The 12,894-nt window shown below is 37.1% G+C and overlaps 1 protein-coding gene across 1 annotated transcript in view; it reads right to left on the minus strand.

Annotated features, from left to right (window-relative positions):
- Positions 1 to 268: 268 nt before the first annotated feature.
- Positions 269 to 12,894, minus strand: part of thsd7aa (thrombospondin, type I, domain containing 7Aa) — a 76,239-nt gene continuing 63,613 nt past the window's right edge. The window contains exons 22-28 of the mRNA XM_055021951.1: positions 12,613 to 12,787; positions 11,195 to 11,368; positions 10,629 to 10,724; positions 9,875 to 9,957; positions 8,142 to 8,355; positions 6,067 to 6,154; positions 269 to 3,811 (exon numbers count right to left, since the gene is read on the minus strand). Coding sequence (XP_054877926.1) covers positions 3,724 to 3,811; positions 6,067 to 6,154; positions 8,142 to 8,355; positions 9,875 to 9,957; positions 10,629 to 10,724; positions 11,195 to 11,368; positions 12,613 to 12,787 — 918 coding nt within the window. The 3' untranslated portion in view covers positions 269 to 3,723. The remainder of the gene's footprint in view (positions 3,812 to 6,066; positions 6,155 to 8,141; positions 8,356 to 9,874; positions 9,958 to 10,628; positions 10,725 to 11,194; positions 11,369 to 12,612; positions 12,788 to 12,894) is intronic.

Consider the following 12,894-nt stretch of genomic DNA (forward strand, 5'->3'; position numbering starts at 1 on the left):
ATTGAGTAAAGTACATTGAAATGCCTTGCTACTGAATTGTGCAATACAACTAATCTGGGCTGGACTTTGATTATTGATATGAACTGTATTGTAAATGGACTGATTTTGGCATTGCTTCATTGCTTTGCATATTTCCTTGCAGATTAAATGCTGTACCAAATATGAATATGAAGAGGTTGGTCATGGGTGGATTGGTGAGCTTGGGAAATCTAGTAAATGTCACTTTATAATTATGTTTGGCTGAATCCATCTAAAAAATAACAGAACATATTTTTGATTGTTTATTATCAGTAGGTAATCAAATACATATAAAGCAACAGTAGGAAAGAGAAGTTTAGAAGCAACTTTTTTACAAGGTAGATTTTTCACTGTTACAACCACATTCACTCCTGTTTTCTCTTTCTTTCTTCATGTGAAACATGTTGTGCAGTACAAAAAGAAACATTGTGTTACATAAATAATAAATAAAATTAAGAATAAAACCATTATTTACAAATAATAAGTTCAGAAAAAAATAAATTAAACATTCCATGTACACATTCCACAAAACAATAAAATCCTCCCTACCACCTCCAAGTGACTTGTTATATTTTAGGGATGACCATTCAGAATGCAAAGAGCTGTATTTTAGAACTATCATTTAAAATTAAGGGCACTGTCATTTGGAAGAGAAAAAAACATGATCAACATGTCATTTGTATTTCATTACTGTCTACTGAAGGATCTTAGGGATTAACAGAAAACCCTCCCACAAAGGCTTTCTGTAGGCTTTGATACAAAATGGATTATACCAGAAGAACATCGAATGTCTCAATATTTTAAAAACCTGCAATTGAGCTTCTGTCATTTATCAATTTACTATTACAAACTGTAAAGTCTGTCTTTTCATACAAAATTTTGTGTCTTTGAAAAACAGGTTATAAATGCAGATCAAAGTATAAATGAGTATTTATACAAAGTACAAACATGGCAAACTGGTGGTTGAGAGGACCTAATATGCTTCCCTTTATACAACATAGGATTGGTATGGGTAGTGTTTCTCAGTCCTGGTCCTCAGGGACCCAGCCCTGCATGATGTAGAAGTTTCCCTTCTCCCACATACCTGTTTGAAGTAACAGGTGATAAACAGGCTTCTGCAGCTCTGGATGGCATGCAGAGGAGGTCATGCTATCATTTGACTCCGGTGTTCTGGAACAAAGATGCATCTAAAACACACAGGCCAGTGGCTCCTTGGGACCGGAATTGAGAAACATTGATCTATGGGTGAAACAGACAATGTTCTTTACATTTTTTGCACAAAATCCTTTTAAGATAATGATATTTTGCCTGTTTAGTTCTGGGTACTTTGAACTCCTTTCAGAATGAGCTTTCTTATTGCTGTCACTTTTATGCAAATAAAGTGCTACAGTCGGCGTCAGTAGCATTTTGTGATTCCAGAAGCAGGAATCAAAAAGTACATTTTGCATAATGGGTCTCCTTTAAATAGCAGAAAAAGTAATCAAAAATAAACAACTATGTTTCTAAAAACAAAATGAAGAAAAGAAAAGCAACTTGTGAGAATTGAAACCATTTAATCCATTTCTGGTTAAAACATTAAGAATTTTGAAGTATTCACATTTGGAAGTATTCACATGGCCTCTGCAAGATCAGCAATATGCATGAAACATGAAAACACAGATGCAAGAGACTTCTTATCGTGGGAAAATAATAGAATTTGCTCACAACGTTATCATCAAACATTGTGGGCAAAACAGGTCAATTTAAGCTCAAACAGACCTAATTGTCTGATGGTCGAATGTTTAAGATCCTTTTCAGTCCTGCCTCAAACAGTCCAAATCTGGGTATTTCATATCATTTTCATAACTGACAAAAGTATTCTTACTTTTCAGTGTTCCTGTCACTAATGTACTCTTATACGTTAGTGACAAAAATTAAGAACAAAAAGTAGGAAGACGTTCTGCCTTTGGATGTGGCAGGAGCAAGTTTGTCTCACAAAATGCCATGACTGCCAAAGCTGGTTGTAGTAAGAGATTCATTACAAACCTCTAAAATTCTATGGCACCAAAAAGTCTAAAGGTAAACCTGAAGAGGTTTCACCTGCAATAAGCTGGATGTTCTGTTGTCTGTGAAGAAACAAGCTAATCCTTCTCAAATTAATGTCCTCACTAATTCTGACTACAGTTCAGTTATTATAAAGACGACTTCGGAGAGATGGCCTCAAAGAACAAAATAAATGTCTTCAAAACCCACACTACAAACTTGGCCGTTTAGTTTTGCCAGCCCATTGAAAGCCAGGATATCTTGACGTTTTCTGATGAGAATAAAAGTTATTAGATTGCCCTGATAGCTTCCAATGTAAATGAATAGTTGTTCATACAGCTAGGTGAAGATAGCTCTAGAGTAGAAGTCATTTAAACGGTCAGTATGACCAGAAGGGTTGGGGTTTCATCCATCTGCTACCCGACAAAGCAGCTTGTCGTCTTCAGAGCTTCGTTAGGATCATCCTGGATCATCCTGCACATTATCCTCAGTGGACTCCCACAGAAAACCTTCGGGGATTGAAGAATGTCTAAAAAGCACGATATGAGTGGAGCAACTTACTATGTATTCAATAAAAGGTTCTTTTGCTTGTTTTCGCTCTTGCTCCCATTTTGTTTGATTTTTTTTTCTGCATTTAGAAACCAGCTGACAACCTGGTCACAAACCACCAGCACAAAATGCAAACAGTGTTGCCCTTTCTTAAGATTTTGATCAGAAATGTATGGATTAGTGAGATATTTTTAGTCGAGTAGTTTCAGCTGGGTAAGGGCATTTTATTGATGTAACTTAAATTTCCTAAAATGGTCAAAAATCCTAAAGTCACAGTTACCAGCTCAAATAAAGGCTCCAACAGAGATTTGGATATAGAGCAGTACATTGTGTAATAAATAGCCAAAGTGAAATCACTGAAAAATCTATTTACAAAATTCTGTTGTACAACATACAAGAGGTATTACAAAAAAAATATCAAACATTATTAAGTTTTGTTAGCAAAAAGGTATTTTTGTACATTTCTAGCACAAGAGTTGTTCATTATCTTGTATTGAGAGAGGCAGTTTTCATATGGCAAAGCGAGACATAAGTACATATCATGCTGCACTAATATAGTGCAAAATCACGCCTGGAAATAAGAAGGGAGAGGCGGGCAGAATGATGGCAGCTCCAGGATCCTTTGGGCTCGCTTTCCTTTTTCTCGGTGAAATTTTTACTTTTCAGTTCCATCCATCAAGCAGTGACTAAGAAAAGACAAAATATTCTTTGAAGGACCAAGCGCAAAGGTGGACCAAAGACCATGCAACTAAGCTGTTAAGAAATGAACAACTAACGACTGAATATTTATGCTTTCATAGCAAATCTCTTCTGCTTTCCTCTTCTCCATGTGATATGGTTGAATGCAATTGGTGGTAGTAGATGTCAAAGAAGCAAAGGCAGATTAGGGTAGTGAAGTCATGAAGGCTCTTTTGAAAAAATGTACATTTAAAGTGTTAAAATGGAAATATCAAAGCTGCTAATAAACACAGAGTTGTAGTGTCTTGAGAGGTTTCTTTTTCTGTCAGAAACTTAGTCTGCATATTTGTTGACCAATTCCCAGTAGTGACCCTGACATGAACAGGTATTACCAGCAACCCTGCATCACGAGCGAGGACAGAAGTTTGTACAGTACGTCTGTAAGGAGGACGATTTCTACATGTCGGCGTCTCCATCATAGGCCAGAGTCAGAGGCTTCAGTCTGTTGTTCATCTGCCGTCGCTGTGGCTTCTTTGGCTTTTTGCTGCACATTGGACAAACAACAACAATTGTTTCTTAGACACTCTGATCTCAAGCCAGAAGCATTGCAGATGGCTTTAAGGCTGACATAAACAAAATGACTTTGTATGAGAATGACATGCAAAGGGATGACCACTAGATGGTGCCACAGTAGTAATAACTACAACCTGTGAAGCTTTGTGCTTTTAGATAAATTACGTACTATACACTCCTTTCCCTTTCAGGTACTTTAATACTGAAAATACTTTCTTTTATGTTATTACAGAAATACATTTTAATTAATATTCCGAGCTCATAAACTCCTGCTTTCTCTGGGTTTCTCTGCTAAAGACTTTATTTTCATGTAAAGCTGTCACTAAAAAGTTTGTTTTTGTTTTTCCATTGTTTTTCATTGGAGCAAAGCTGTTTCTAGAGAATAAATCTTCTGTCATTCATTCTGTGGTGGTGATGTGGAGAGAGCTCTCTGCAATACGACCCTGCGGTCATTTGCAGCATGTGATGTCCAGCTCACCTCACCACAGGACAGGATCCACTGGGAGGCAAAAGCTGTTCTGTGTTAAGGCACCTGCTGTTTGGTTGTGCTGTGATGCAACAGGGAGTGAGCGAGTCCCTGACTAAGTGATAAGAGTTTCAAAGTGAGGTGGCGGCAGAGAGTGGTCCAGCTGTGAAGGTGGCGGCTGCTGGAGCGGTGCAGCACACTGATGGAGCTGGCTCTGCCGATTGAACTCGTCTTGTTCTAGTTTCTGGCAGGCAGGGCAGGTGTAAGGCACTGTGCAGGTGCTCGGTTCCGTCCAGTAAGTCCTGTCTGAGGGACAATCAGACCTCGACTTGCAGCAAAGGCACCGACCACAATAACTGAGCACAGTGTGAGAGCGATGACACAGGAAGACAAAATGAGGAACAAAAGGGACAAATGATGAGAAACTCAAAAAATAAATGAATAAAATTAACAAATGAGACTGAGCAGGGATGTGATGGAGCTTTACTTTCATGAGGTGTTCATTTAGTTTGCCAGAGTAATGATTTCAACTTGATGATTTCTGAAGTTGGAGTCTGTGGTGAAACACCATGGTAAACTAAAATAGTGGTTAAACACCGTTCCCAACATATTTTCCATTTTATAAATTCTAATTTTACAATTTAAAATTAGACTTGCACAATTTTTAAAATTGAATTTGAACATTATTGTAGTCATTGTTTTATTGCTCTATTTTATCCATCAACCCATGGATGGATAAAACAAAAACAACAAATCTTAACATTGAGAAGTCAACTTTGACTGCCAAGACAAGTGCTCTGAATACTTGTTTAACTTTTATTCACATAAATCAACAGATATGAATTTGTCAGTACTTTCATGCTGTAGGTTTTCAGTGGTTTTAATGTGCTTCATAGACAGAAGTTGAGCTGTAATTTGTTGCCAATCAGACAGATTTTCTTCAAATATAATTAAGTGATTTTAATTTATAACTTGCCAGGATTTCTGAAGGTCTCTGATATTTTCTTCTGTTTAAAATCCTGACAATATTCAGTGGAATCATTTTTCTTTGTTAGCCACTTAACATTGACCTATCAATCATTGAGCCTCAAAGGACTGAATAATCAATAGGCTCATTTTCATTGTATGTTCACATATTTTTGCTGAATCTATCAAAAAGAGCAAATTTGACAGTTTGACACAAAGACCAGCAGTGGAGGAAAAATGTGGCCTGAAGCAGATAATCAACTAAAAGATGTACCATCTCTACAGCCTTTTCCTAACAACATGGCTTTAAAGTTCTGTTGACTTTAGTATGAGACAAACTCATGTTGTTACTTTTCTACTACATCTTTTCAGAACTAATTGCCTCAGAACAGCAGCTGTATTTATGACCACTTCATATGGGAACATGCTGCCTCCTGAGGGAAGATTTGTTGGTCATCATGACAGTTTGAATAATAATTGTGTTTGTATGGAGGTGGGACACTAAGTGGCACTTTTTAGATGCCAGATTTAAGTGCAGCAGGGATTTGTGTTAATAGTTGTCACATTAGTTGCTGAAGAATTCAATTTGAAATATATATTGGGATAAACAAGTTATAAAAATCCTATATACATTATCAAAACCACAGATGTCCTCCAATGTGTTCATTGAAACACTTTTCTTTATGGTCAGCTCCATCACATCACTCAGTGCTGATAAATGGCAACACAGGTTATGAAAAATGATAAATGTGGAACAATAATTGAGAATAATTATTAAGAGATTGGTACGTTACCAGGCTAAGTATGTCATAGAAATGATGAAGATGAGTAAAACAAACACTCCTGCTGCAACTCCGTACACCCAAGTCTTCAGGGTCCCATCTGCACAGAGTCACACACACACAATAGTTGTGTTAATTTACAGAGCTGTGGTCTGCATGATATTCTTTCCTTCTGTGTGTATGACAAAAAAGTTTAATCAACCAAAACAGCATTTATTATCATGTTCCAAAAATAGAAAAAAAACAGAAGCTGTATTCCATCTTTCATCTAAAATATATGGAGCTTTTATGCATAAAATCAAAAGATGCCAAATGTATGTCAAAAGTCATTTGGAAATGTTTGGTATTGTTGAGAATTCATAATTCTGTGTTTTCCTCTATTTCTTTTAACTATTTGCCTACTTACTTGTATGTATATTTAAACACACACACACACACACACCCACACACACACACATGCACACACACACACACCATTTTCCTGTCAATTCACGATCAAATAAAGGACTGTGACAGCTGTCCCTGCTGTCACAGAATAAGGGTAATTGTTTTCTTTATATTAAAGAAATATAAAGTTTATTTAATATTACTTTATATATTTGTTTGAATTAGTTTAGATTTTTATTTTTAAATTTGTTTTCATTAATTTGACCAATTTAGTTAACTATGTGTAGTGCACCCATTTAGTTAACTTTGTCAGTTCTTTATAATTTTTGTTAAATGCACTAAATTTCTTTTGTTTGAGTTTACCAGTTTCCCCTGCAGCTACAGATGATTTCCAGCTGATGCCCACTGGTGGTCAACTTCCCAGTGGGCCATTCCATCTGCTCACCAGGGGAGGGGGAAATTTGGTTTTTTAGTTTAGTTTCATTATTTCTTTAATGTTTGTTTCTTTTGAAAGTTAGTTCAGTTCTAATATTTATTTAATTTAAAGATTTAGTAATGTTTCTCTGTATTTGTTTTTTGTGTGTGTTTAATTATCCCTTTTGTGTTTAGTAGTGGTTTGATCAGCCACTATTTAAGTTTTCTTCATGTCTTGTTAGTTAGGTCAGTTTTTTGTTTGAGTTATTTGTGTTGCTACCTGAGTTGTAGTTTGTTATGATGACCTCAGTTTTGGGCCCGATTTATCATTTTGAAATTATTTTTGGATTTTTTGTAATAAATTAATATTTCTTTTGAATTTTACTCAATACTCTCTGGCTGGTTTGTGGAAAATCCTCACAAGGAGACAAGAGCCAATAAAACCTTTTTAAAAAGTATCATTCCAGAGATTTTACATATAAATCGTCAAAGCTACCTTCAAGTAAATAATTCCATCTTCTTTTCACACATACACACACGCACGTGTACACCCACACACACACACACACACACACACACACACACACACACACACACACACACACACACACGCACACACGCACGCACGCACGCACGCACACACGCACGCACACACACACGCACACACACACACACACACACACACACACACACACACACACACGTATAACTAAAATCTCCTCCATACCCACAAGTAGAACCTTGAAAATTAAAGTGAAGATCAAAATTGTGCAATAAAGGAAAGTCTAATAAAATGTTACATTTTGTAATTCATAAACAACATGATATTACACATTCTAGAACTAATCAAAGTTTAAAAAGATGCAGTGAGTGGGTAAACACACAAAAATCCAAACCAACAAATAAATCAAGCTCAGAGTAAAATCTTCCATTGCTTATGAATCTTGTGATTAGAATTCAGTCAAAAATATTTCAAAGCATTGTAATGGAGATAGGAAACTATTTCATCAGGAAAAACCCAGATAAATAAACAAATGTACCAATGACAACACATCACATACATACATCACATACACAACTAAAATGAATGCCTGAAGATATATTCTCCCTTTTGTCTCTTTCAAGTCGTTAGTCTGTTTGCTGCATGTCGTACACCGACCTGCTGATCTCCTGATGCAGACAAGTTTCTTTACTTCAACCCAGGTAACAGAAACCTGCTTAGATCTTTGCATGGAAGTGTACCTGAGGTTGTTTCAGGTAGAGAACCAGCATCCAGAGTGTGTTACCTGGACCAAAGGGCTGCAGGAACCAGGTTCTCCCTGCTCTGCCTGGCGCGCTGGCTGCAGGCTGGATGGGGCTGTAGGCTCGGATGGTCTTCACGTCAGCTTTGTTGTCACTTGCAGTCGGGATCTCCAGCACTGGGATGACAGTACACTGATCCAACACACCGTCAGATGTCATCACTTCAGTGTAGCCCTCTTCACAGCCACACACACCGGCCTAAAATAGCGAAGGTTTTACAACAAAACAATGTTTTATCAAGCATTTACAGTCACAAGGGAGCTGAAACAATCAGCCGTAAACACAAAAAGCCCTCCAAGATATATTAATAATCCTAAAACCATTGCTGTATGTTTGCCAGCATTTACAGTCTACAAATCAGCCTTCCTCTTTTCCTCGACTTTGCAAATTGCACTGCAGGGAGTTCCAAGCACCTGCTAATCTCTAAAGGAAATCTCACCCTCAGAAATCCTTGTTGTGCAAACAGCAGCTTGTTTCACTGCAGAGCTGACAGAGAGGAAACAGAGACTGTTCACTGATCCTGACTCTCATTTAGAATTTAAGTTAAGCAGTACATCTCAGAATGTGTCATTATTTCTTAAAGAAACAGCATTAATGCAATTTCTGCACCAACATAATGAGCATTACTGTTTACATTATCACAAACCTCAAAATCTCACTGCTCAAGCCTCAGTGAAGTAACAGCTTAAGAGCAGGAAGGGACCAGGAGGGGGTCAGGAGGTGGGGGCTGGAAACGAGACCGGAGCGGGACAGGAATGGGTCAGGACCTGACCACTCCCACTGGCACTCTGTGATACCTTCAGCTCACATAAGTATAGCGCCAAACACAGAGGGGATAACAGAGGGCAGGACTGCCACAAGGATTAACCACAGACACAACACCATGAGGTGACGGGTCTGCAGCCTGAGACTCCACTGAATGGAAACACTTCATGGGCTCCAAACAGAGCATGAACCCCTAGAATAATATTAAGTTGTTTTGAAATCAGCTAAAGTTGTGACATTCCTTTTCAGCAGGAAGTTTCTGAGAGTTTCATTCTGCTGCTTCTGAACATACATGAAATCTGGAAGCGGTTCCTCACTGTCTATGGCAGTAAAATGTCTCGTCCTCTGCTCTGTCCGCTCATCCCTTCTCACATTAACGCTTTTAGAAACTGGAATATATCCATGGATGTATCTGTTCATTTGTTATTTTAGGGTTTTTGAACTATTACCATCTTTAAAGCTAAAACTATGTTTAAAGCATCACAGAGGAGTGTGCATATAGTCAATAATCAGGCTGAACTAATGATTATTGAACTAATAATCATTTATGGTTTACAGCATATCTGAGTCCTTGTCTTTCTATTTACTTGCTTCCTTGTTGCTTATGCATTCTCATATGTTTTGGCTTGAATCTGGATCTTTTTTCCTGTTAGGTTGTCTCTGATTAGTTAAACTTAATTGACTCACCTTCCTTCACAGCTGAACACAGTTTCTCACCAACCAACTGCTCCATATTCAGGAATCAACTCTCTTGCATAAATATACTGCTGTCAGCTAATTCACTGTTATTATATTCTCCTATGTTGCAACCAGTCAATTAGTTCCACCCATGATGGAACATTTTGTCTCATCACTGGACTTTTGTTTTTCTTTTTCATTTATTTGAAAGCAGCTCTTTCAGGTATTTGACAATTAAATATAAATAATCTTCATTGCTCTTTCCAACACCCACCTCTGTGCACAAAGACCATGGTTTAGTACAAGGAGGTTCACAAGATCGATCCGCCTTTGGCTTGGCTGCTGCCAGACATCCACCTGCAAAGCAGAATGTAAGAGGTCAAACTGCCATGTTTTGTGGTTCATTAGTGGTCTTTATGTGTTATCATATCTGTGCGCATGAATATTTTAGACAGCATACTTAATCTCTGTTGGGTTATTGAACACTTAGGTTGATTCAGTCTTGGTTTCAACAGCAAACTGTTGGACTAAAAACCAATAAAATCTAAATCAATCAAGTTTTAGTCTTGACGTTTCAGCAGAAGGAGCCTTGGTGCATGTGGTATGCTGAACGGATGAAAGCTCTGGAAAGGTTTTCAGGAAAAATAATAAAAAATGTTGGAGTTCTAGTTAATTTCACTGGAAGTTCCAGAAATGAAGAAACTTTATATTGTCTGTACTATGGCAGGTTTTTGTAGCCTTTTTGAAGTAAAAAGTTTCAAAATAGTCTTTTGAGTTGTCAACCACGACAGTGCATTGATTTAAAAATATACCTGAAAGACTAACAAATGCACAATAAAGATTGACGACCTTGAAAACCATCACAATGCTCAAGCAGCCTTCAGTGAATAAGTACGTGACTGCTGGTACTACAGCTTCCTCCTACTCTTATTTCTTCACTTGATAGCTCATCATGACAGCTTTATTGGATAATCACTGAGTGTTTATTTGGGACCAATCAGCAGTCTGAAATGACCAGAGCATATTACCTGTGACATTCATCCCATCAGAGCGCTGACACCAGACATGACGGGATGAACCTCTCCATGTTCCAGTCCTCCACTTGTATTCAAAACACTGTCCACCTGATGACACATGATCTGATTGAATGGTTTCATCTGCATTTTCTTTGTATTATATGTTTAATATTTTCTTGTCAGCCTCCTCACACATATAAACTTCACTATCAAAACTGTCCTCACAGAAGTGCATCTCAAAATATGTGAATACAACATTTTATCACTTATTTCAGAAAGTGAAACAAGTATAGATTCATCATACATAGAGTGAAAAATGTCAAGTCTTTATTTCTTGTTGTGGCAATATTATGGCTGACAGAAAGAGAATTTAAACTAAATGCCTCAGAAAATTACAGCATTACATAAAGTCTATAGTATTTAAATGGAAATGTCAAGTTTATAAAACATATTTCATTTGAAGTCAATACTTGTATGTAACAATTCAGGCATGTAAACCACACTAACATTTCATCATCAGCTGTTTAAAGCATGTTTTTCTTTCTGCTCTGCCTTCACCGAAGCTCTGTTAATCTGACCTGCACATGGCCGAGCCTCCAGTTCTTGTTCAGGACACTCAAGCAGGTTTTCAGCATCCTGAGCAATTACAGCTCTGGATCGAACTTGGATTGAGCCAAAACCAAGGTCATCCCCACTCACACAGCTTAACTGACATGGACTCCAGACAGTCCATTCTGTCAGGTAGCATTCTCCTATAACAAGGCAAACAAACAAATAAAATGTTTACATTTCCAGTTTTTAAAAAACCAGTTAAACTGTAATATACATCAATGAATACAGAAATGGGGGTTTATGTCCTTAAAATTAATGACAAACATAGAAACTGCAGTTGTTGTTAAATATGGCTAAACTGTTTCCAGCAGATATTTTCTGCTACTTGCTCTGCATTTGTTACCGTTTATAGGAACAAAAGTTAGTAAGTACCTGAACTTAGGATTCCAATTCTGCTCACCAAGTGTCAAACTCATCTGCACATCAAATATGTTGCATTGTTAGAGTCTCATGTTTGTTTTTTTAATTGACCAACCTTAGAGTGGTACTGTCCTTTTCCTGTTTCTTATCCTCTGTTTTGTAATTGCAGATTTTGAACTGCTATAAAAAACAGCATCATGATTTATATACCTTCAGAATTACGTTCCTTCCGTCACGTCAGTGCAGAATAAAAGTGTAACAAAATCACATTAAAGTTATGAATATGTAGAGGAAAGCATTGTAGTTATCTACATTATGGAATGTAATGTCACAGTGTATAAACTGGAGATTGGCAATCAAAGTAGAATATTGTAGTCTATGTTTAAACTGTTTTTATAGTGTTTTATTATTATTAGTATGGTGATACTGATAGCAGAAATGCATTTTAATGCTTTTGCTTTTTTCATTAATGAAAAGGTTTGAGAAAAATCAAACCGTTTCTTAAAGAATCAGTTTTCAGTGTAGAGTTGGTCACTTCAGATTTATAAGAGTATTTTCTATCTTGGATTTGGAAAAAATCAAACTATTTTGGAAAAAATATGAACTTTGAATACGTATGGAAGAGCTACGTTTCCTTCATGAAACCAATATTTGTGTTTTGTTTCTCATGTTCTATTGTTTGTATATTTATTATCAAAGTCAATTGACTTTCATTCAATTTTTGGGGGGAACAAACTTATTTAGCACCTTTTCAGACATTTTGACTGCTCAAAATGATACTATTGACACATTCACACACACATTTATACACACACAAGCAAGCTTAGAAGGCAACTTGAGGTTAAGTACTAAATACCTTTATGTAAGTTTTGATATTGGAAAACATGAATTTATTTTTCTTTATTATGGACACTATAGCTAACAAGTTTCTGTTTTTAAATTGAGTTGGACTTCAAAGTATTGCTTTAATGTCAGCGAACACAGAGTTGTTAGAATCAGCATGTTGGAAGTGTGGTTAGTGTACCTGGGCAGGGGACAGTACAAAGCTCCTGCAGAATAATTTGTCTGTCTCCATTCACTGAAAATTCCACATCTCCGCATAGCTCATCATCAACCACGCTACTGTCCAGCTGACCGGAACCATCGGACACAAAGCAGGACACGTTCCTGAAGCGCATGCCTTCCCCACACCTCGCCCCCTGATCAGACACACAACAGAGAAACCTCTTACAAAGTGTAGCATTGTGGAGCTTCAGTTGCTCTTTTCATCTAGACAATTAGTTGTTAGTCTTCAACACATTTGAAA

The sequence above is a fragment of the Poeciliopsis prolifica genome, unplaced genomic scaffold, assembly GCF_027474105.1.
Source record: "Poeciliopsis prolifica strain line A6 unplaced genomic scaffold, Auburn_PproV2 SCAFFOLD080, whole genome shotgun sequence".
NCBI classification, from domain to species: Eukaryota; Metazoa; Chordata; class Actinopteri; order Cyprinodontiformes; family Poeciliidae; genus Poeciliopsis; species Poeciliopsis prolifica.